Raw genomic sequence first — 21,317 nt, forward strand, 5'->3', positions numbered from 1 at the left:
GGAAATCCTAGGAGGGACGGACTTGAGCGTTTCTTTTTTTTTTTTGTGTTGACTGTTTTGTTTTGTCTGTTGGTTTTCGTTGTTCTTGCTGGCGGTCTTGTTGTGGGATTCGGTGTTTGGAAGCTATTTCGCTTGGGCACCGTGGGATAATGGCCAGAGAGGTTCATGAGGGTGTGAACCTAGTTCGAGGAAGGGTCTGATGGTTTCCGAGTGGCCTCGACACAACTTGTTCGTCCCCATAATTGTAGTAACAACGGTTGCAGATGTTCGCCACCTGTCCGAAGATTTCCAATACCCTCCTGCCCAGGAGGCCCGAATGGGGTCACTTCATGTTGGTCTCTGGATAAGGCCGGAGGGGCGAGGGTGGAAGGGAACGTGAAACCCTCGGGCAAAAGTTCTCTCTTCACGACATACTCCTCCTAGGAAGACAGATAGAACAAACAGCCCAAAGCCTCGTCCCCTCTCTTTCCGTCCCAACCTCTGCTAGGCCCAGCAGAATGCAGTAAAGCCAAGCCCAAGCTCCAGAAATCCAATGCAACGCCGCCCAACTCCTTGCCAGATGCTTTGCTTGCGTTGCCCACCAATATCTCCTGAAAGAAAGGAGAAACTCCGGTCTTCTCCCACCCGAACAAAAAGAAAAAGAAAACCAAGAAAAAGAGAAAAAGACCGCGCCCAACAAAGCTACAGCTTCGATCTTACCGCCTCCAACCGGTACTTCACGTCCTTGAGCGCCTTTGTAACAGGCTTCCAATCGTCAAACTTCCTGACCAGCTCCGCCGTCTCGGCCGACAGCTCCGTCTTGACAAAGTCCTCCTCAAGCAGGCCGCGCATGATCCAGGGGAGGTGATACGGGTTAGGGTTAGAGAGGGTTGTCAAGGCGCCGCCGCCGGCATTCCCTCCAGACGTGGCGGCGCCATTTCCGTTCGCGCTGCCGTTCCCAAACAGCCTGTGGTGCCTGACCTCGCAAGGCACGCGCGCGCCGCTGCCTGGTCTCGACCTTCCCTGGCCGGAGGGAGCGCCAGACGGGTCGGGCAGGTCGGTGGTGTGCAGGGCATGCATGACGGCGAGGTCATAGACACGCTCCTCGTCGTAGAGACGAGAGTGGCCCTCGCCAGAGTAGAGGCTGCCGGCGAGCGGGGTCGAGAGCTCGCGGATCAGGCCGTGGTCTGAGATGCCTAGGTTGCGGAGCTTCAGGGCGAAGCCGACGAGGTGGGCGATGCTGTGATGGTCAGATCCGTTAGTTCTTCCATCCTGCCCGTCTGCGAGAGACCTGGGGAAGAAGGGGGAGGTAAGCGTACAAGTCCGGGGCGTGGATGCGGCCATCGATGAAGACGGCGCGGTAAACGTAGGGGTGGTGCACTGGCGAATAAATGGCAGACTGCGGTGCAGCCATGTCAGCATGCGTCCCGTCCAGTTCGTACGTTGACGAATGCCGCTGGACATACCTCTAGGGGAACAAGCTGGTCATCGATACTGCCAATGAACGTGATACGCGCACCGTGGTTCAAGCACGCCTTGACAGCCGCCTCCAATCTCTTGGAAACCTCGCTCTTAGGGTCGCCAAATTCCCAGAGCTCTGCGGCTGTCCCCATGAGTCGGCCCATGCTGGAGCGGTAGTCGGGGAATGGCCCTAACGAGACGCCGGCTACATTCAACCAGTTAACATCCTGTCATGCTTCCGATGGGAGCGCACGGGAAAAACATACCCATGGCGCACACGCCCACCTTGGCCGAATTCACGACGCCCAAATCGATGAGCTTCTCCAGCAACATGATGCTCACAGGGACGCCCTGGGAGTGGCAGCCGATGAGGATAAAGTCGGCCTTGCGGATCTGCTCGATCCAGTTCAGCAACAGCTTCCACAGGTTCTCGACGCGCTCGCCGATCTTGCCCTCGCCCTCGAGGGCGACCTTCTCTATCTCGATGTCTTCGCAACCGTGGCTGTTGGCCCACCGCCGGATGGCCTCGGCGCAGTGGTTGGCAAACTTAATGGACGTGCCGGTCGGCTGGCCGATCACGGGCCGCAGATACTGGGCGGGAAAGAGGCCGTGGACGCCAATTGCAATGGCCCGCTTAATCTTGGGATGTTCTTTGGTCATGTAAACATGCTTTGGCGGCGGCTTCGGCGTCCTTCGTATCATGTTGGTGATTTGTGACAGGATGGACCGGCTCTCCTTGTACTTGTATGTGTTCTCAAAGGATGGGAGGAGGAGGTTCGGGTGGCATTGCTTCGCGGGGGCTTTGGGAGTGGCTGGTTTGGACACATCCGGCTTTGGGGTGCTAGGGCGTGCTGGCGGCGACTCGACGGCCTCTACTGACTGAATACGTCCCTTCTTACTGCTCTTGGATGAGGAGGATTCTCTGGAAGGGGTTGCAGGGGCGCCGTTCGGTTCATCCTTCTGACCGGACTTGAGCGGCGGCTCCTTGGGCGGGACACCTTTGAACTCCATCGAGTTTGCTTTCTGGGGGTGGTTCTCAGACCTTTCCCCCATCACTGCCAGCTGCCCTTGTTCACCCTTTTGCGTGGGCTGAGCGGGCTGCTTCTTAGAGGATCCGGAATCCCGAGACCAGAACGCCCATGTAGACCCTGCCTTGGGGGTTGACGTGGGGGTTTCTTCAGCAGCTACCACGGTGGCGGGCGCACCTTGGGCGGGCACAACATCTGGTTGCTTTGCAGCAGGCGTTTCGGATTCAACCGTCGGTGGTGAGGGTTCGGGGTCGTGCTGGGGGGCAGCAGGAGCGCTCCAACCTGGCAGGTACCAAAACCAAGAGGCACGAGAGTTCACGGGTTTCGCGGCGGTCTCGAAAGATTCCTCTGCAGTCTGCGCGGCGGTGTCTGCTTTGACAGGAGATGCCTCGGGAACGGGTTGTTGTGGCTCGTTCCAAGCAGCAGGTTCTGGTTCTGGTTCTGGTTCTGGTTCTGGCATTGGAGCTGGGGTTGATGAAGGCGCTGATGAAGGAGCTGGGTTAGCATCCTCGACGGTTGCTGACCGGCTAAACCACCCAAGCCACGTCGATGCCGGCCTTTGAGATGCTGGTTGGGCTGGCGGTTGCTCTTCTGCCCGAGACTCGACGGATTGTTGCTCGAGCGTCTGGTCCACACTTCCATTTTGCACTACATTTCCGCTCTGCGGAGGAACGCCATTCGTTTGTGTCTCTGTCGGTTTGGGTGAACTCTCGGGGCTAGGGTCCGCGGCGGGTTGCGATGGCACAGCGGCGGCAGGTTCCGGCTCTCTGCCCTTCGCGTTCGGCACGGCCTCTTCCTGTAATCTCGGCGTTGTGGAGCCCGAAGAGCCTCCGTCCATGACGCTCGCGGCGTCGGAAGCCTTCTTGGTCTCGAAGCGGCTGAAGTCGGCGGTCCCGTTCGGTTTCGACGTTCCTCCCAGTATCGTCTCTCGTGCGACTTGGGTTGACGCAGCGGACTTGGACACCCTAGGCCATGAGCCGTACCAGCTTTTGGTCTTGTGGACCTAGGTTACCGTCAGCATCGATGAGGCGGCGTACCAAGCAGCAGGCGGGCAATGCGGCAGCGGATGCGCACGTACCTCCTGGGAGTCCTGAGCGGAAGCTCGCGCCGCGTCGCCGCCCGCGCCGGACTTCGAGGGCGCTGAGCTGGACCCCTTGGCGACAGGCCGAGGCGACTTGGACGAGTCGCGTGACGGCACAGTGGCCGGCTGCGAGGCCGGGGTCGACTTGGTGTCGGCTTCCGGCAGAGGCCCCGTCTTCACCCGCTTTCGAGGACCCATGGCGCGACGCGAGCGATGGCGATGGACGACGAAGTTGGGCACGTGCTCGGCTGGAGTGTTGGAGCCTGGGCATGGACGAGGTTGGCGGATTGCTGTGCTGGCGCTTGCGTGGGTTTCGTGGTTGGTCTGCGCGGTCCCGTGCCCGCTCTGCGCCCACGCCCAGTAACGGAATACGTGTATTGTCTGGCGGGCAAGATCGTGGCGACGTCGGCGACGGGATGCGGTTGGCTTCTATCGCTAAGTCTTGGCTCCCGAGGCAACCCTTACTGTATCGTAACGTTATCGATACGATACGTCATCGAGTCTTTGCTTGTTTCGGTTCAGGGGCAGGGCGCGAGTTTACTGTGGTATCGCAGCCGCCAAGCGCCGGCAGTGGATCCCCGGATCCCTTCTGACGGGTGGAAACGGCTTCTGATGGAAGGGGCACGAAGCTTCGATGGCTGAAGACTTCATCAAGAGCTCCGGGGTTGAGGTGTTTCAGCTAAGGACGGGCATCCCACAAGATCAGATATGTATAGTACTGGGACTTGTGATTGCTCAAGGTAGGTTATCGTTAATTAGACCGTTTGCGTCCGGCCTGGAAACAGCAACTCAAGCCCGAAATGTCGACGTCTCTCAGCGTTCGAGTCAGGGCCTGGGATGCAGCCCGGCATATCAGTGCGTTGGGTTACGCGTCGAGGTTACGTAGGTCGAACTGAATGAGATCAAGGGCCTGTCTTTGGGTACCTTGCAGTGCGTTGCCTAAGGTCAGGTAGCGTAGGTAGGCAGGTACACGTGGGTAAAGGTGCCTAAGGTACAAGTACTGTGTACATAGTAGACGTAGGACTCCATCCAGGCAGGAGCCGCGGCGGGCGCGCCCCGGGCCCTTGGGCCAAGCCGGGTGCAGCTGGTGAGATGGATGGACGCACTGTACATACTGTGTAGTCCACCGACGGGCTGCTCCACCCCGCTCTCACCGCCCTGCTTATCGTTATCTCATTCTGCCAGACCCGCCAGAAATTTTTGTGGTGTGCAGCTTCTGCAGCTTCGCGTGGATTGAATGCATTCGAGCATTTGATGCACGGCCTCGAACGTTGGCAGGCTTTGGGGGCTTGTCACAACAAAACGAGAGGCGCCTCGGACGTCTCTTTACAATCCCCACTCATCCCCCAACTGCCCGAGGATAGTCCAGAGGCAGCACTTCCAACAAACAATCATGGCTGCCCAGAAACGTAAAGAGGGCCCCAATGGCTCGGCCGCCGCGAAATCAGCCAAACCTGCCGCCGACGCGAGGCCCTCGAAACGACCCAAGGCCGACGATGCCGGAAAGGACGGCGACAAGAAGAAGGCAAAGAACGCGAAGCAGCAGGCCGAATCGCCGGCGAAACCCCCAGCGACAGCCCTCGTCACCAAGGAGGAAGCGCCCTTGTTTCCGCGCGGCGGCGGGAGCATCCTGACGCCGCTGGAGCAGAAGCAGATCTCGATTCAGGCAAAACAAGATGTTTTGTTTGAGGAACAGTCCACGGGCAAGAAAAAGAAAGATGCTTCTGCCAAGCGGAAGAGGAGAAAGTCCCACGCCGACGAGGCGGACAAGAAGCCTGTCAAGGACGAGAACGCCGTCAAGGTGGAGAGTCTCAACTTCAAGGCAAGGCAGCCCCTCCCCTTCGAATCCCATCATCCCCAACTGTTTCACAAGTACTAACTCCCCAACAGCGCCTAGTCCAAGGCTCGCTCGTTCTCGGCGCCGTCTGCGCCATCAACCCTCTTGATGTTGCCGTCGCTCTCCCCAACAACCTCGTCGGCCACGTCCCCATCACCGCCATTTCCGCCCCCCTCACCGAGCGCCTCCAGGCGAGCGCCGGCAAGGACGATGAAGAGGAGAGCTCCGAGGATGAGGCGACCGACGATGTCGATCTCAACACCCTGTTCCGCATGGGTCAGTATGTGCGCGCCTACGTGACATCGACGCTCGACGAGACGACCCCCGGGAAGGCGAGGCGCCACATCGGCTTGTCTCTTGAACCTTCCCTCGCAAACACCGGCATTGCGGAGCAGGACGTTGTGGAGAATTGCTCCCTCATGGCGGCTGTTGTTAGCGTGGAGGACCACGGCTTCGTCATGGACATTGGAATCTCCGACTCCAACCTCAAGGGCTTCTTGCCACGCAAGCAGCTCGACAAGAGCATCCCGGAGGACACTCTTCAGCCTGGCTCTGTTCTGTTGTGCACCGTGACCGGGAAGGCAGCTGGTGGCAAGGTTGTTCAGCTTTCGGCGCTCTCCGAGCGCCTCGGGAACCCCAAGAACGCGCCGTCTTCGGCCACCACGATCGGCTCGTACCTCCCTGGCACCGCGGCTGATGTTCTGGTGTCCGAGGTGTCTCAGCACGGCGTCGTCGGCAAGGTCATGGGCCACCTGGATGTCACGGCGGACCTGGTCCATTCCGGCGCAGGGCCCGACGGCGTTGACATCGTCGACAAGTACAAGGTTGGGTCGCGCGTCAAGGCGAGGATCATCTGCACGTTCCCGGCCGCCAAAATGCCCAAGCTGGGTATCTCACTGCTGCCGCACGTCCTCACCCTGAAGCCAAAGACATCATCCAAGGACGGCCAGGAGACGCCGCCGGCGCAGATCCTTGCTCACTCGGCCATCGTGGACAAGTGCACCGTGCAAAGGGTCGAGCCTGGCATTGGCCTGTATGTTGACGTGGGCGTCGATGGCGTTTCGGGCTTCGTCCACATCTCCAGGGTTAAGGATGGAAAGGTCGACTCCTTGTTCGAGACCAGCGGTCCGTACAAGGTCGGCTCGGTCCACCGCGGCCGTGTCGTGGGCTACAACAGCTTCGACGGGATGTTCCTGCTGTCGTTTGAGAAATCGGTTCTCGAGCAGCCGTTCCTGAGGATCGAGGACATTCCCGTGGGCGCCGTGGTGCCTGGCGTGGTTGAGAAGCTGGTTGTCAATCAGGACGGCCTCGGCGGCCTGATCGTAAAGATCGCCGACGGCATCTCTGGCCTCGTTCCCGAAATGCACCTCTCCGACGTTCGCCTTCAGCATCCCGAAAAGAAGTTCAGGGAGGGCATGAAGGTCAAGGCCCGGGTCCTATCCACCAACCCCGCCAGGCACCAGCTGCGCCTGACGCTCAAGAAGACGCTCGTCAATTCGGACGCGCCCGCCGTCAAGTCGTATGACGAACTGGCTGTCGGTCTGAAGGCGCCCGCCACCGTGGTGAACGTGCTGCAGCACGGCGCCATCGTGCAGTTTTACGGCCGTCTGCGCGGGTTCCTTCCCGTCTCGGAGATGAGCGAGGCCTACATTCAGGATCCGAAGGAGCACTTCCGCGTTGGTCAGACCGTCACCACCTATGTCCTCAGCTTCGACCCTGAGGCCTCCAGGCTCATCGTCTCCTGCAAGGACCCCTCGGCGTTTGGTATCGAGAAGCAAAAGGCCCTCCAGACCCTGCAGATCGGCGATCTGGTCTCGGCCAAGGTGACGCAGAAGACAGAGGACGACATCTTTGTCGAGCTCGCCGACAGCTCGTTGAAGGCCATCCTTCCCGTCGCCCACCTGACAGACAAGTCTGTCAGCAAGACGCAGTCCGCTCTCAAGAAGATCCACGTCAACCAGACCCTCTCGGAACTGGTGGTTTTGGAGAAGAATGAGAACCGGCGGTCCATCACTCTCTCCCACAAGCCGAGCTTGGTGCAGGCGAGCAAGGAGGGAAAGCTGCTCAAGAGCGTTGGCGATGCTCGCGTGGACGACACAGTTCCTGGCTTCGTCCGCAACATCACCCTCACGGCTGTTTTTGTGCAGTTCGCTGGCAACCTGACCGCTCTCCTCCCGAAGACGAAGCTGCCCCGTGACGTTCAGGACAAGCCTAACTTTGGCATGTTCAAGTCGCAGTCCATCGTTGTCCAGATTACCTCCATCGACAATGATCTTGGCCGCATCTTTGTCGCCATTCCTTCGGTCGTCGAGGAGCAAGCCAAGAAGGCGGAGAAGCCCGCCAAGCCCATCGAGAAGGCTCTCAATGCAGTCGACGAGGCGGTCACGTCAATCGAGGATCTCGCCATCGGCAAGCTAACCAAAGCCAGGGTGAAGTCGGTCAAGGAGACGCAGCTCAACGTCCAGATCGCCGACAACATCCAAGGCCGCATCGACGTGTCCCAAGTCTTCGACAAGTGGGAGGACATCCCCGACCCAAGGAAGCCGCTGAAGCGATTCAAGCAAAACGACATCGTGCCCGTGCGCGTTCTCGGTATCCACGACGCCCGAAACCACCGCTTCCTCCCCATCACCCACCGGTCCACCCACTCAGTTCTGGAACTGTCCGCGAAGCCCAGCGACCTCAACGCGGATACGCCCTCGGACCCGCTGTCCCTCGATGACATCCAGGTTGGGTCTAAGCATCTCGCATTCGTCAACAACATCGCGTCGAACTACCTCTGGGCGAACCTGTCGCCCAACGTCCGCGGACGGATCAGCGCTATGGAAGCTTCGGACGACCTGTCGAAGCTGGCCAACCTGGAGAAGAGCTTCCCGGTTGGCTGTGCGCTCCAGGTGCGTGTTGTGGCCGTGGATAAGGAGAAGGGAAGGGTCGACCTCTCGGCCCGGGATCCCAACAGCGAGAACCAACTCTCCTGGGACAAGATCCAGCAAGGTTTGGTTCTTCCCGGAAAGGTCACCAAGGTCAGCGAACGGCAGGTCTTTGTCAAGCTCAGCGAGCTTGTCGCAGGGCCCGTGTACCTTGCAGACCTCGCCGATGACTTCGATGAGGCGAATCCCTTGTCCCATTCCAAGAACGAAATTGTGCGCGTGGCCATTGTCGAGGTCGACAAGAGCAACAAGCGGCTGCGGCTGTCGATGCGGCCGTCGCGGGTCCTCAACTCGTCTCTGCCCGTCAAGGATAAGGAGGTCACCAAGAGCACGAAGCTCGAGGTGGGCGAGATCATCCGGGGCTTCGTTAAAAACGTCTCTGACAAGGGCCTGTTTGTCTCCCTGGGTGGGGATGCCGTGGCGATGGTCAAGATCAAGAACCTTTCGGACTCGTACCTGAAGGACTGGAAGGAGCACTTCCAGGTCGATCAGCTCGTGAAGGGCCGCATCATCTCGGTTGCCGACGGCCGCATCGAGATAGACCTCCGACCTTCGGTGGTAGAGAAGGATTACGTCCCGCTCATCACCATCAACGACCTCAAGGAGGGCCAGACCGTGACGGGCAAGGTGCGCAAGGTCGAAGAGTTTGGCGCCTTCATCGCCATCGATGGCTCGGCCAACCTCTCGGGTCTCTGCCACCGCAGCGAGATGGCCGACCGCAACGTCAAGGATGCCAGGACGTTGTATAATGAGGGCGACCGCGTGAAGGCTCGCGTTCTCAAGGTTGATGTTGATGCGAAGCGCATCAATCTTGGCTTGAAGCCATCGTACTTCAAAGATGACGATGACCCAGACGAGATGGATGTCGACAGCGAAGATGAGGATGCTGGCGCGGCGCTGAACGGCCAAGAGGACAGCGAAGACGAGGAGATGGGCAACGCCGGTGGCGTGGTGCTTGAGGTTGGCTCGGATGACGAGGATGATGATGAGGAGGAGGAGGAGGAGAATGATGACGATGATGAGCAACAAGACAGCGATGTTGAGATGGCCGATGGGGCGGCCGAGGGGCTCACGGGCCTTGACGCGGGAGGTTTCGACTGGACAGCAGAGGGTTTGGATGCCGACGAAAAGGCAGACGCCGATGCTGAGGACTTGCCAGTCAAGAAGACCAAAAAGCGTCGGGAGTCTCGAGGTATCGTTGACAAGACGGCCGAACTCGACGTCAACGGCCCACAAACCTCCAGCGACTACGAGCGTCTCCTTCTTGGCCAGCCCGATTCGTCAGAACTCTGGATCGCCTACATGGCGTCCCAGATGCAGGTGAATGACGTCGCCAGCGCGAGACAGGTGGCTGAGAGGGCCCTCAAGACGATCAACATCAAGGAGGAGGCCGAGAAGCTGAACGTCTGGACGGCCTACCTCAACCTGGAGGTCGCATATGGCACCGAGGAAACCGTGGAGGAAGTTTTCAAGCGGGCGTGCACCTACAACGACGACCTGGAGATCCACGAGAGGCTGGCCAGCATCTACATCCAGTCGGGCAAGCACAAGGCAAGCTTCCATTCCCGCCCCTCGCATCTCTCTCGTTTACGCTTACTAACCCGCCCTTAGGAAGCCGACGACCTCTTCGAAAAAACGCTCAAGAAGTACGGCTCCAAGTCCACCAACGTCTGGATCAATTACGCCCACTTCCTGCACACCGTCGCCGGCCAGCCCGACCGCGCTCGTAACCTCCTCCGCCGCGCCATGCAGGTGCTCAACAACCCCGGCAACGGCAGCGGCACGGCGCACATGTACGCGCTGCTGGTGCCCAAGTTTGCGGCGCTCGAGTTCCGCTCCCCGAACGGCGACCGCGAGCAAGGGCGCACCTTGTTCGAGGGCCTGCTTGCGTCGTTCCCCAAGAGGTTCGATCTCTGGAACCAGCTGCTCGACCTCGAGACGTCGGCCCGCGAGCCGGACGTGGCGGTCATCCGCGACCTGTTCGAGCGCGGGACCAAGGTCAAGGGCCTCAAGCCTAAGCAGGCCAAGGCTTGGTTCCGCCGCTGGGCGAAGTGGGAGGAGGACAAGGGCGATGCGAAGAGCAGGCAGCGCGTCTCGGCCTTGGCGCAGGAGTGGGCGCGGGAGGCGGCCGCGAAAAAGGGCCAGCAGCCCGGGCAGCAAAAGGAGGGTGAGGAGGAGGGCAGCGAGGGGGAGGAGGATGAGGAGTAATTCTGCAAAGCTGGGGTGGAAGGGGAGGGCTCTCGTCTTTCTGGACCCGTGTCCCGTGTACTCTACATGCTGGGGGAGTTTGCAATTACACTAGGTTGGGAATGGCATATGTTTGTGGTATGGACAAGCCGTGCTCATCACGATCCCGTTGCTGCTGCCTAGTTCTTCTGGCAAAAGTTCGAAGATGTACCCAAAAAATGAAGTTGTGATTGAGAGCAAGTCCTGTGTCAGTGCTACGTCGTTGTCTCTGATAGGAAGATGATATCCGAGCTGCGAGGAGGAAACGACCGTCTCTCGATGCGCTAGGGACAGGTCCCGCACTCAGGCCAGATGAGCAAGGGGCTGGTGGTGAGCTGGATGTGAGGGGACAAAAAGGGGGTGGAGCAAGGTCCTCCGGTCGAAACCAGCATGACGTTTGCCTTGGTTTACCATCAGATTGCAGCATGATTCTTAGTTTCATTGGGGTGGTTTACACTAGTGTATACACAGTAGTAGTTTTGAAGCCATGATGCGGCCCCCGCGCTATTTTTTTGCGCGCAAGACTGGAATGCCAAGCAGGTAAGTCATGTACCACTCTCGGGGTAAGACACCCTGTTCTCTCTGCATGCACCAAACCAACCGGCCAGCGAATTATCAATCAAGACCTTTCTGATGCTGTCAGATTGCTCTGTCCTGTGTGCTATTCCTTTCCATGGTCCCGTCCTTCCCATGCGCCGTTGTCCAACCTGAGATGCACTGTCACAAATGCTTCCTGCTCCAAGCCCATGCAATGATCGTGTGATGTAGAAAACAAAAATGCTTATCATCCCTTTTCCCCCTTAGCGAAAGAGGGGGAACGTCGAAAACAAAAAACCAGACCAAAAAAAAAAAAAAAAGAGCAAAAGGGGTATGAGTACGAGTGAACCGTTGTAACCAAACAAACGCCCGTGGATGCAGACAGAAACCAAAAGATGCCGAAACCCTTCAAGCGTGTTTTTGCCGGCCGGCAACCGGGCTGCGCAAAGTACGGCGTTGTGTGCCGGGTTTCCGAATTAGTGAATCTCATATGGTGGGAATGCAGACACTATCGTCGTGAGGGAAGCGAAGCGGGCGTGTCGTCGTAGCGGTGTTGAGATAGAGGGAGAGGAGGACCAGGCGGTCCTGCGGGATGTCGACGCGTGGCCGGACGTGCATGCATGCGGCATAAAAAAAATTCTATCGGCGTCCGGTCAGGTCGCAGTGCAGCGACCGCCGCGAAGTCGGATCTGGGGGGGGAAAAAAGGTGTGTGTGGTGGCCGCTTGTTCGTTGTCCGGCTCTGCACGAAACCCCCCACGTCTCATGTGGAGACGACTCGTAGATGTGCGATTCATCCTTCCAGAAAGGAGCTTCGCCGATTCTCCCGAAGGGCGGGGCCACCAACCTCGCCCAACAGAGCGGCGTCAAGGCGCCGAGAGCGGGGGGTTGTTTGTCGGCACGTGCTCGCATGCCCCTTTCCCTTTGTGCTTTGCCCCTTGCGATTGCGTTTGCCGTAAACGTTGGGGTCCGACGTCTCGCAGACGCGAAGGTCGCGAGTCGCGGCGCACGAGTTTGTGACCTGCGCTATTGGGCGGGGTCTGCAGCGCTGCTGTTGAGGGGAGGGGGTGGGTTCTGCGCCAAGGTGGATCGGCGTCTGCAATGACGTTGTTGTGTGGGTCGAGTGGAAACGCGGCGTTGCAAGACAAGCCAAGCCATCAGGCCGCCAGAATGGCGCGGTGTGGCAGAAGCAGCATTTGCTGATTCAGTTGGCGACCGTGATAGCCACCCACCTCGCAGGCACGCCGTCCGGGCCAATCCTGTACGGTTTGGTGCTGGGTTTCCGTGGGGGCAGGGCCCAGCGCGCCCTGCCCGGCCACTGCTGGTCGAATTTCCCGCTCCTCCGCATCGCCATCTCCAGGACGGCGACGCGGATGAAGTCGGCGTTCTCGCGCATCTCGCGTTGCCGGGGTCCCGGCAATGGCTGCTCCGTGACGGTCGGTTTCGGCTGCGAGAGCTGCGAGTCCTGCCCCTGGGAAGAAGGCCCGGTCGACGGGTACGGCAGCCGGCCGGTCGGAGGGGGAGACGAGCTGCGCGCCCGTTGGACCTTGTAGGTCTGCATCTGAATCGAGGCCGTAAACGTCCTCAGAGCCGGGCCGGATGCCAAAGGGTTCGACTTTCCGATGCGGGCCGTGGTCGTCGGGTTCAGGTAACGTCGCAGCGCCGCCGTGGGTTCCTCCTGGAGCGGCGGCGGCCGGCGCTCGTCCGTGTAGGGAACCTGGGGGTCGATGGTCAAGATGGACCTGGTCAGGAAGTCCTCGGGGGGGATGGACGAGAAGTTGAGATTCGAGAAGGATTTGGCCGCCTGGCGCAGGGCCCGCAGCGAGGCGGTGAGGTTCGACTTGAAAGCCGACCTGAGCGGCGTGAAGGGCAGCCGCGACGACTTCTTGTCGGCGGTTTCGTCCTTGGGCTGGAAGACGCGGAAATCCAGCTCCTCAACGTCAATCTCGGGAGACGATAGGGGGTGGTTCGATTCGGACTCGCTGGCCGGCGAGGAAACGAGCTCCAGGGAGCGCCTCCGCGGCTGGATGCTGCGCCTCCTGGGCGGCGTCCGGGGCGACTGCAGCGGCGAGAGGGCTTCGGTGGCGAACGAGCTGCCCAGCGACGGCATGGAATCCATCGAAATGGTGCGGGTGGACAGCACGGAGCTCGTGACGCTCTCGCAGACGGACGCGTCGTCGGCCTCGAGGTCTTCCGGGGACATGAGGAGGATGTCGAGGGGGCTCTTGCTCAGCGACCAGCTGAACTCCTTCTCGCACTTTTGCGCCCTCTCCATGATGGAGTCGACCGTCATCATCTTTTCGGCCTTGGTCTGCCGCACGCACCGGGAGCCCTTCGGGGGCGGGATGCTGGTCACGGCCAGCAAGGCTGCCACCGAGGGCGGGATGGAGTCGGGAGAATGGGTGTGCTTGGGGCGGCGGGGCTTCCTGGCATCGGAGGCGGGAGCGCGGTGCATGTCCCGAGACCTCGGGTGGGAGGGGATCTGGACAGGAGTCGCGGTGGTCATTGTTGCCTTCACGGCCGCCATCGTCTCGGTCCTGGGCAGGGTCGGTGCTGCCGGACGGAGGCCGCTAGGTCTCGGCCTCTCGAGGGCGATAGGCATCTTGATGGGGTCGGGGCGGCTGAGGTCTGCGTTGTCAAAAAAGCAGTGCTCATTTCCTTGCAGGAAGGACGAGGATGCGGGAGAGGGCGGGCTGGCGATGCGGTGGGAGGCGGGATTCGCGGCGTGGCGCGTGGGTTCGACGACGCGGCCTGGAGGGTTGCGGGAAGAGACAAAGTCGAGACGAGAAAAGAGCATGGCCGGATGAAGTATCAAAGAGGCTGTTCCAAGGTGGCTCTCGCTGGCCCACCGGCAGGCTTGTCACAACGTGTATCGGACGGAAACCCAGGTGCTGCAACCCAGGTGCTGCAACCCAGGACAGGGCGCCCAATGCGTGTATACTGTTGTAAACCAGCTGGCTACGACCACGGCCGCGGCGGTCAATGCAAACGGCAGTTCGCAACCCAAGTGGGTGCCCCCTGTCACTCCGCCCCAGCCCACAAACTTCCCCGGGGGGCCGTCAGCCAGCCAGCCAGCCAGCCAGCCAGTCAGAGCCGACAAGGTTGTGTTGCAGGCCCGGGTGTCCCGTTGTCCGTCGTCGGGCACGCGGCAGGGTGAATTTCAGTACGTAAACGTTGGGTTGCCGAGACGTTGATCCCGGCCCGGCATGGATCCCCGACGAGCCCGCTTTTTGCACTGCACGCACGATCGGCGACGAGAGAGCGAGGAAGGCCTTCTTTATAGGTTCTATCGATGCATCGAGGCGTGCTATCGTGGGAGGGAGATGTTGGATGGCTGGCGACGAGCAGGTGGATCGAACCGTGAGGCGCAGGCCGTCCCGTCGAGAAGACCAGGAAAAAGAAGGAAGTTTGATAAGCGGAGCAGGGAGGGTTCGGTGTCGTCACCGTCGGGCGGAGAGAAACCTCAGCCCGGAGATGGGAGTTTTGTGAAAGTGTGGGGACACTCGTCTGCGGTACCGTACGGTACGTCGTCGGCGAAGACACAGAAACGGCAGGCACGGAGGAAGTAAATGCAGTGTGGGTTTTTTTTTCTGTCGGTGGAGTTCGGTCGTTGACAGCTCTTTGCGAGTTTCCGCTTTGGTTCGCTCTTCGTGGTTTGGTTGACAGCCGAGGCCGGAAGAGAGAACGAAGAGCACTGGCACTGGCAACCTAAGGCAACCTAAACGCAACCACCGAGGTGAACAAAACGGAAGAGGGTTGAACAGAGACAAAAAAAATCCGTGCAGCAAGCCCTGGCGCCGCCTAGCCCTGGAGATCGTGCAGTCATATATATCAGGAAAAGGCCATCTCCTTCCTATGGGACCCCCAGAGTCTGTGGAGCGCTGATAAGCAGCGGCCAAACGATCAGCCAGACCAGCCAGAGCCGCGGCCGCGGGTATACGATGATGTAGGACTGCATGCCCACGAGAGGGAAGAGCGGGAGGGAGGGTATGTGTGGTAACACAACGATCATCCCGTGGGGCTTATCGCCAGATCTTGTGTGCCTTCTTGGAACGCCTTTTGGGAGAGGGGCATGCCTTTTGCCCTGGTCTGGCACGGAGAAGGTCGCCACCGCTCGAACCTTGGGGATCGACAGCCTGAGGCGAGAGAGAGGCTGTCCTCTCGGTCGGTCGCTAGCTGCTGACGGGCGCTGGTGACCACCGGAAACCGGTGTCCAACGAACTGGCGGCATTCTTGTCGCGCTAGTCGTGCAGATCAACCCGCATGCTGCTCTCCGCATCGGTAGGTAGATTGCTGTCGGGGTGAGCCTCCATCCCGTCCGCTTGTTGTTATCAGGGCTACACTAAAAGAGGGCGCGGTGCTTGGGGGAGGACTGGGCATCGACGCCAGCCGCTGCTAAACTCGTTATCGGCTTGATTGGTCGGTTCCACTCACGCGACCAGCGCTTGATGACTCGATGACCCGCCGGGCGGGCGTGTCTTTTGACCTTTTGCGGGCTTCAGCCACGGGCCCCCGCGGTCCAACTTCTATAGTACATAGTTACCACCCTTGTTCCCGTCTCCCCTACTGTGCTCTACAGCACAAGGCCAGCTCTGAAGGAGCTGGCTCTCAACATCGGCATCGTAAAGGACCCAGCATACCGCAGTATATCCACAGAGGGCCGATTGCATCGATCGGGCAAGCCTGCGACAAGAGGCTGTTCTCGCTTCGTTCGTCTGATGTCCGAAGGCGAAACCTGGCTCCACCCCATCCACGAAGAACGCAAGCAACAACCCGGCGTCTGTCCGTTTGCCGCCGAAGCCCGTAAACCTGCTCATGGGAGTTTTCGGTTTCAGCAGCCCTCCACCTTTTGCCCTGCCCATTTGTAAGCCATGAACGCTACTGGTAATCTCCAAAACCTCAACTCTCCACAACGTCATCCACACAACTCCTCGCCCTCTTTCCAATCTCTTGTCGGTGATACCGAGGGGAGGTTGGGTTGGAATCTCTTGTTAGTCAATGCCAGGTTGTTGTTTACTCTTTCGGTTTCCAAGGGGGGTTTATCTTGAGACTCTCTTCTCACCGACTATGTACATACATAGTAGGTGGAGATTGCATAAACTTGAAGTGACTTTCCTCCTCAGTATGATATGTAGCAGCACGCCTACCTTCCTTCCTCGGGAGCCCCTCCCAGTCGATACCTGGAGTTACTCCTGACCCCTCTTGGCACACCACAAGTTGGGGCAGGAGGACTTGCAACGGCCGTCATGTCTGTCTCCATTCGGCCGTTGCTCCACAGCGCCTAGTGTAGTAGTAAAATGGACACCTTACACCTTTGCGGACGACGCTGTAGGAGAGACCGGCTGCAATTTCGGGGTCTCCGCCCCGAGACGACAACAAACATCACAATCGCCCCATCAACCACCCCAAAGACAGAAGCTCCCTATGCTTGCATGCATGTGCATCCTGAGCTGCTCGGTAGGGACCATGACAAACGTGTCGTGAAAGAGAGATCGAGATAACCTAGACCGTCGGTAGCCGGGAGGAGAGGGGGGGGGGGCGGGGGCAGCTCGTTTCAACCAGATCCTCCCGCACATCGAAGAACCCTACCGTTCTCCCTATCTGATGATCATCGGGCCGGGCCTGGCCTCCCCGCGCGGATGCGCCGGGCAAGCGTTTCATCGTCGTTCGCTTGAAGGGCTTCGTCGCTGCCCGATTCCAAATCGCGTCCTTCTAGAAGCACGGAGGCAGAGGGGGAGAAGCACGGGGATAGTGCTTAGTATGGCTCTTCACATGCTGCTTGTGCCTTGTGCAGAAGGATTCTAAACTCTTGCCGTATGGGTATGCGTAGTAACATCGCGTTGGCCAAGGGGGCGTGACTTGGAGCATGTGAAGACGGGCTAGCCGCCCGAGAGAAAGGCGACGCTTCTATTCAGAGAGACACGCAACTACCTATTGCGAGGTATATCGTACATCGTACACGTAGACAACATAAGCCACATACCGTTCATCACAACGTCTATGCCTCAAGAACAGACCCGAGACACCACGGCCCAGCCAGTGGTGATGTTTACCATATCCCTCCCCGCCGTTGAGCCGAACCGGCCGCTAGCCCCCATGAAAACAAAACAAAACAAACCACAAAAACACCGCCCACCCCCCCCCCTATCCCTCGTCCCAAACCCACACATTTGTGCAGGGAAAAGAAAGAAACGGTAAAAAGAAACATACTTGACCTAAATAATCTCTCCAAGAGAAGAAATAATAAAAAGAAAATGCGTGGTCCTCTCAGGCAAGCGATCAGAAAGGTCTCCCGCTCCCTTCCCACCCCCTTGCGGTAGGCGTCGTGCCCCGTGGCGTCACAACCCCGAACCGCCGGTCCAGATACCGCGAAACACGATCGTCCGCCTCGAACCAGTCGTCTTCATCCTCATTGGGGACGGTAGGGACCGGGTGGGTCGGGATGAAGGCGCCCCTTGCCGTCGGCGGGTCGTAGATGCTCATGCTGTAGTACCTCTCGGGCGGAACCGCTGCCGCTGTCGTCGTTCTTGTTGCGCTGCCGGGATCTGCCAGGGCGGCGTTTGCCGTTCTGTTGGGGCTGGTGTTGATGGTCATGTTGGCGGCGCTCCTGGTGCTGGCGCTCGTGCTCGGCCGTGGAGGCAGCGGCGTCACCTGCGTCACGCCCACCGTGACCGTCTCGATGCTTGGTCGCGGCTGCGGCGTGCGCGGCGTCTTGGGCGTCTTGGGAGTCTTGGGCGTTGTCGGCCTCGTCGTGGTCGTGCTGAGGCCGGGTTGCGGGGCTTGCTTCGCGGGTATCGTTGGCAAGCGTGGCGCCATGTTGGCCGCCGTCGTGGGTGTGGACGACGACATGGTCGATCCCTTGATTCCGGTATACGTCCCCTTCCCCGCGGCGGCAATGTCCTTGACGATGCCGTCGATCTCGCGCTGGATGTCGCTCACTCGCATGCCTGGGTTGCTGGCGTTTACGCTGGCGCCGGGAGGCTGCAGCTGCGGCACAACCACCGTTACCTCCGGCTCGACGTTCCGGATCAGCTTGATGGTCGGCTTAATCTTGCTGCTGCTGGATCCGGCAGTGCCGCGCCGCGTCAGGCGTGTGCGAGACTGCGACCGCGACCTCGACAGCGGCCGAGACGACGAGCTGCTGCTCGTGCTGCTGTTGCGCCGACGACGCGAGCTGCTTCCCGTGCGACCACCTCGGCTGCCTCCCCGGCCGTACTTAGTGGCGCGGGGCCACGTGCTGGAAGAGGAGGTGGACGCCTTGGTGATGCCCCACGTTTCCTTGTCGGATCTCCAACCAAAGGGCCGTTGGCCGCTCAGCCCCTTTTCAAGCTCCAGATCGAAAGGATCGTTTTGAGCAGTAGCAATGGTATAGTTGTCTGGACTGCCGCGCGTGGTGTTTGTGGCAATAGTGGCCACGACCGTGCGCGCGAACCAGCCGCCGCGGTCCCGCGAGCGGAAGATGGGACGCAGGGCAGGCGCCGAGGCGGTGATCAAGGCCAGGTTGGTCTCAATGGCAGACGTCACGAAACCAACGTTGCCGGGGTCCGAGTGGGGGAAAATGGGAACCATGAAAAGCCCCCGAACGAGGAGCACAAGACGAATGATGGAAGTAATTGTCACCCTGTAAGACCCGATGAGTAACATGGTAGGAAAACGGGGAGGTGGAAAGAACAACAGGCATACAGGAACCCAAGAGTAAATATAACCAGCAGCGCAATTTTCGTACGCGCCGGGATGCGGAGTTTTGAAAAGATCCATAGAGGTATCCCAAGGATCAGAATGTCCATGACGATATTGAAGGCAGCCGTCAAGATGTAGAGGGCACGGCGGTCAACGCAGCGGCCGCCCGGGATGCTGAGGTCCCAATTGAAGGCCACCGGCGTGCACTGAAAGAGGATTGCGAAGAAAACAGCCGCCATCTGAGAGATGTTGACAACGTTCAACCACAGCAGGAGCCGGCGGATCCAGTTCTTCTGATCGAACAGGCGGCCCAGGAAGATGAGCACCGACGACTTGACCAGAGCCAGGATGGGGTTGTACAGGATCTGGACGGCGTAGGACCATACGAGGCCCGGTGTCGGGTCGTGCGGCGGCACCCGCTCTGGAGGGATGCCGATGAAATTGGTCTTGATGACTGCGTGCCTCTGTTAGACCCCGATGCCCCCTTTAGGCTGCCTGTGCCTCATAGGTGAGACTTACAGAAGAAGCTCACGACAGTCTCGGCCGCAGACATCAACATGGCGATGCAGACAAGCCAGTCGTCCACGGCGAACTGGTCAGCCGACACCCTGCGGGCCACGCGTATCGAGACGACGATTAGAGCGAGGGCTGGGAAGAAGAAGTTGACAAAGAGGGCAAACGCCTGGAGCCCGGACCCTGCCGGGGAAGCCAGGAGGTCTAACAGAGAAGAAGAGGCGCCCATGACGCTGAGGCTGCGACCACGCTTGTCATGACAAACGAGCGTATGTTGTGGTATAGTTGCGTGGGAATCCCCGATAAGCGGCGGCAGAGACCGCGGCCGGAGGACAGGAGCGAGATTCGCAATCAACAACATTGAGACTCGATCAACAACGTGAACGTTTGCGCGACGAGATCAGATATAGGGGACGGCCGACTCGAGATCTGAGACGGGGACGGCATGTTGCCGCGGTCACAAGCCAGCATCGTGAGGTGGCTCCGGGCCAAGGTATCGCCGGACAGCACCTCTTCCATCTCGACGCTGACGGGATGCTGAAATCGCAGGATGCGGGCCGGATGTTGCATGTCGATCTCTTTCCATCATCTCGAATCGTTGACATCCAGGAGACGGCTCGCACGCAAGAAGGCCGGCCGGGTAAATCAATGCTGTGTCAAGATGCCTCCAGGAGTTGACCCGGGTAACCCTGGGAGAGCGTGGGCGACGACCGGGACGTCGACCGGCATTGCACGGGGGTAACTCTCAGTTATAGCCGCGGGTTTCGAGCTCTCTAGCCAGCAACACAAAGTGATGCATCGACGGGGAAAGACGGCGGAGAGAGGAAGGAAGGGATGCAGTTCAAAAGTCTCATTAGAGGCCTTGGACCCCTCCTGAGGTTGTACGGTTGGTTTCTCATTCCCTACTCTGTTGCCTTCTACAAGCCGAACGCCGGTGCCGACGTCCAAAGGCCAGGTCTTCTGTTGGATTCCACACTCCCCAGCCAACCACGCCAGCGCGACGGATGCTTAGACCTTGGCAAGTCTCCGGCTGCTATCATCGACGTCCGGACAACCCTACAGGGACGTAGGACCGGTTCCTGCTGAACGGATGGATCGAGGCAGAGAACATGGTTCCGATGTTCTAGCGGCATTCCAGATCACCGGCATGGGACCTCACAGCATCGGACGATGACCGAGGGCGCTGGAGGATGTGGGTGATCAAACGTGGCTCCCAGAGACCCGTCGGCCATACCAATCTTGGACAAGGGCTGGTTCTCATGCGGAGAGTAGGGGGAGAGGCGGAGGGGGAGATCTACGCACCATGGAACAAGGGGAGGAATCTGGGGAACCTAGGCAGGCCGGATGGCAGAATAGAACTGCTGCAAGTGCCGGATCTAAGGTAGTACGACGTTGGAACGGACGTGCACTCGGTTGAACCGGCCAAGGTCCTTCTACCAAGCAGGCGGCCAAAGTAGGCTTGTTGTCGGGGTGAATTCCGGGCAGCTGGTCCACCACAACCACACGGCAATCAAGGAAGGTGAGCGGGTTGCAAAACCAAGGGGCTACGAGGAAAGCCTTGCTCCATATCATGTTCTGATCTTGTTCCTCAAGGATTGAAGCATGCCGAGGAGGGCAGTTCTATATGGGGTTCCAGCGTCGAAGCCCCCAAAGGTCTCGCATCAAGAGACACAAACATGCATCGATCCGGCCGTTCCTCTGCCATCCCAACGAGCGGGTGAGAAAGCAGGAGGCGCACAGACGACCCAGACTACCTTACGTAAACTAGCATCAAGAGCTGCTGTGTTGCGGGGCCGGCAGCCGTTGTCGATCATCCAGGAGATTCGTTGAAGCTGGTCGATTGTGCTTCAACGTAGATATGGAGGGCGGGATATTTCTTTGCCCCTTTTGAAACGCCAACGTGGCAATAGCCGTTGTTGGGCGCAACCCGGCCTTTTGAAACACTCGGGGTAGTGTTGTGAGAATGGGATCTTTCCTGCCTACACTGCGGCCGAGGGAGGAAAGGATAAAAAAAACAACCTTCGCGGTGACAAAAGTCCAATGTTAG

General features: G+C 59.4%; 4 protein-coding genes across 4 annotated transcripts; 1 reads left to right on the top strand and 3 right to left on the bottom strand.

The window, feature by feature from the left end:
- Nucleotides 1-681: 681 nt before the first annotated feature.
- VTJ83DRAFT_872 (uncharacterized protein) lies at nt 682-3,747 on the bottom strand (the record flags this gene model as incomplete). Its single annotated transcript, XM_071014563.1, has 5 exons — nt 682-1,219; nt 1,299-1,378; nt 1,446-1,645; nt 1,707-3,471; nt 3,547-3,747. 5 exons carry the CDS (start codon nt 3,745-3,747, stop codon nt 682-684), a joined length of 2,784 nt encoding a protein of 927 aa, XP_070870225.1.
- Nucleotides 3,748-4,942: 1,195 nt separating this feature from the next.
- VTJ83DRAFT_873 (uncharacterized protein) lies at nt 4,943-10,524 on the top strand (the record flags this gene model as incomplete). Its single annotated transcript, XM_071014564.1, has 3 exons — nt 4,943-5,371; nt 5,440-9,867; nt 9,928-10,524. 3 exons carry the CDS (start codon nt 4,943-4,945, stop codon nt 10,522-10,524), a joined length of 5,454 nt encoding a protein of 1,817 aa, XP_070870226.1.
- Nucleotides 10,525-12,281: 1,757 nt separating this feature from the next.
- VTJ83DRAFT_874 (uncharacterized protein) lies at nt 12,282-13,874 on the bottom strand (the record flags this gene model as incomplete). The annotated part of the gene is made up of 1 exon (XM_071014565.1): nt 12,282-13,874. The coding sequence occupies one exon, from the start codon at nt 13,872-13,874 to the stop codon at nt 12,282-12,284; it is 1,593 nt and encodes a 530-aa protein (XP_070870227.1).
- Nucleotides 13,875-17,356: 3,482 nt separating this feature from the next.
- VTJ83DRAFT_875 (uncharacterized protein) lies at nt 17,357-19,631 on the bottom strand (the record flags this gene model as incomplete). The annotated part of the gene is made up of 4 exons (XM_071014566.1): nt 17,357-18,230; nt 18,294-18,698; nt 18,761-19,211; nt 19,277-19,631. 4 exons carry the CDS (start codon nt 19,629-19,631, stop codon nt 17,357-17,359), a joined length of 2,085 nt encoding a protein of 694 aa, XP_070870228.1.
- Nucleotides 19,632-21,317: the final 1,686 nt, after the last annotated feature.

Source organism: Remersonia thermophila, chromosome 1, assembly GCF_042764415.1.
Source record: "Remersonia thermophila strain ATCC 22073 chromosome 1, whole genome shotgun sequence".
In the NCBI taxonomy this organism is placed as follows: Eukaryota; Fungi; Ascomycota; class Sordariomycetes; order Sordariales; family Chaetomiaceae; genus Remersonia; species Remersonia thermophila.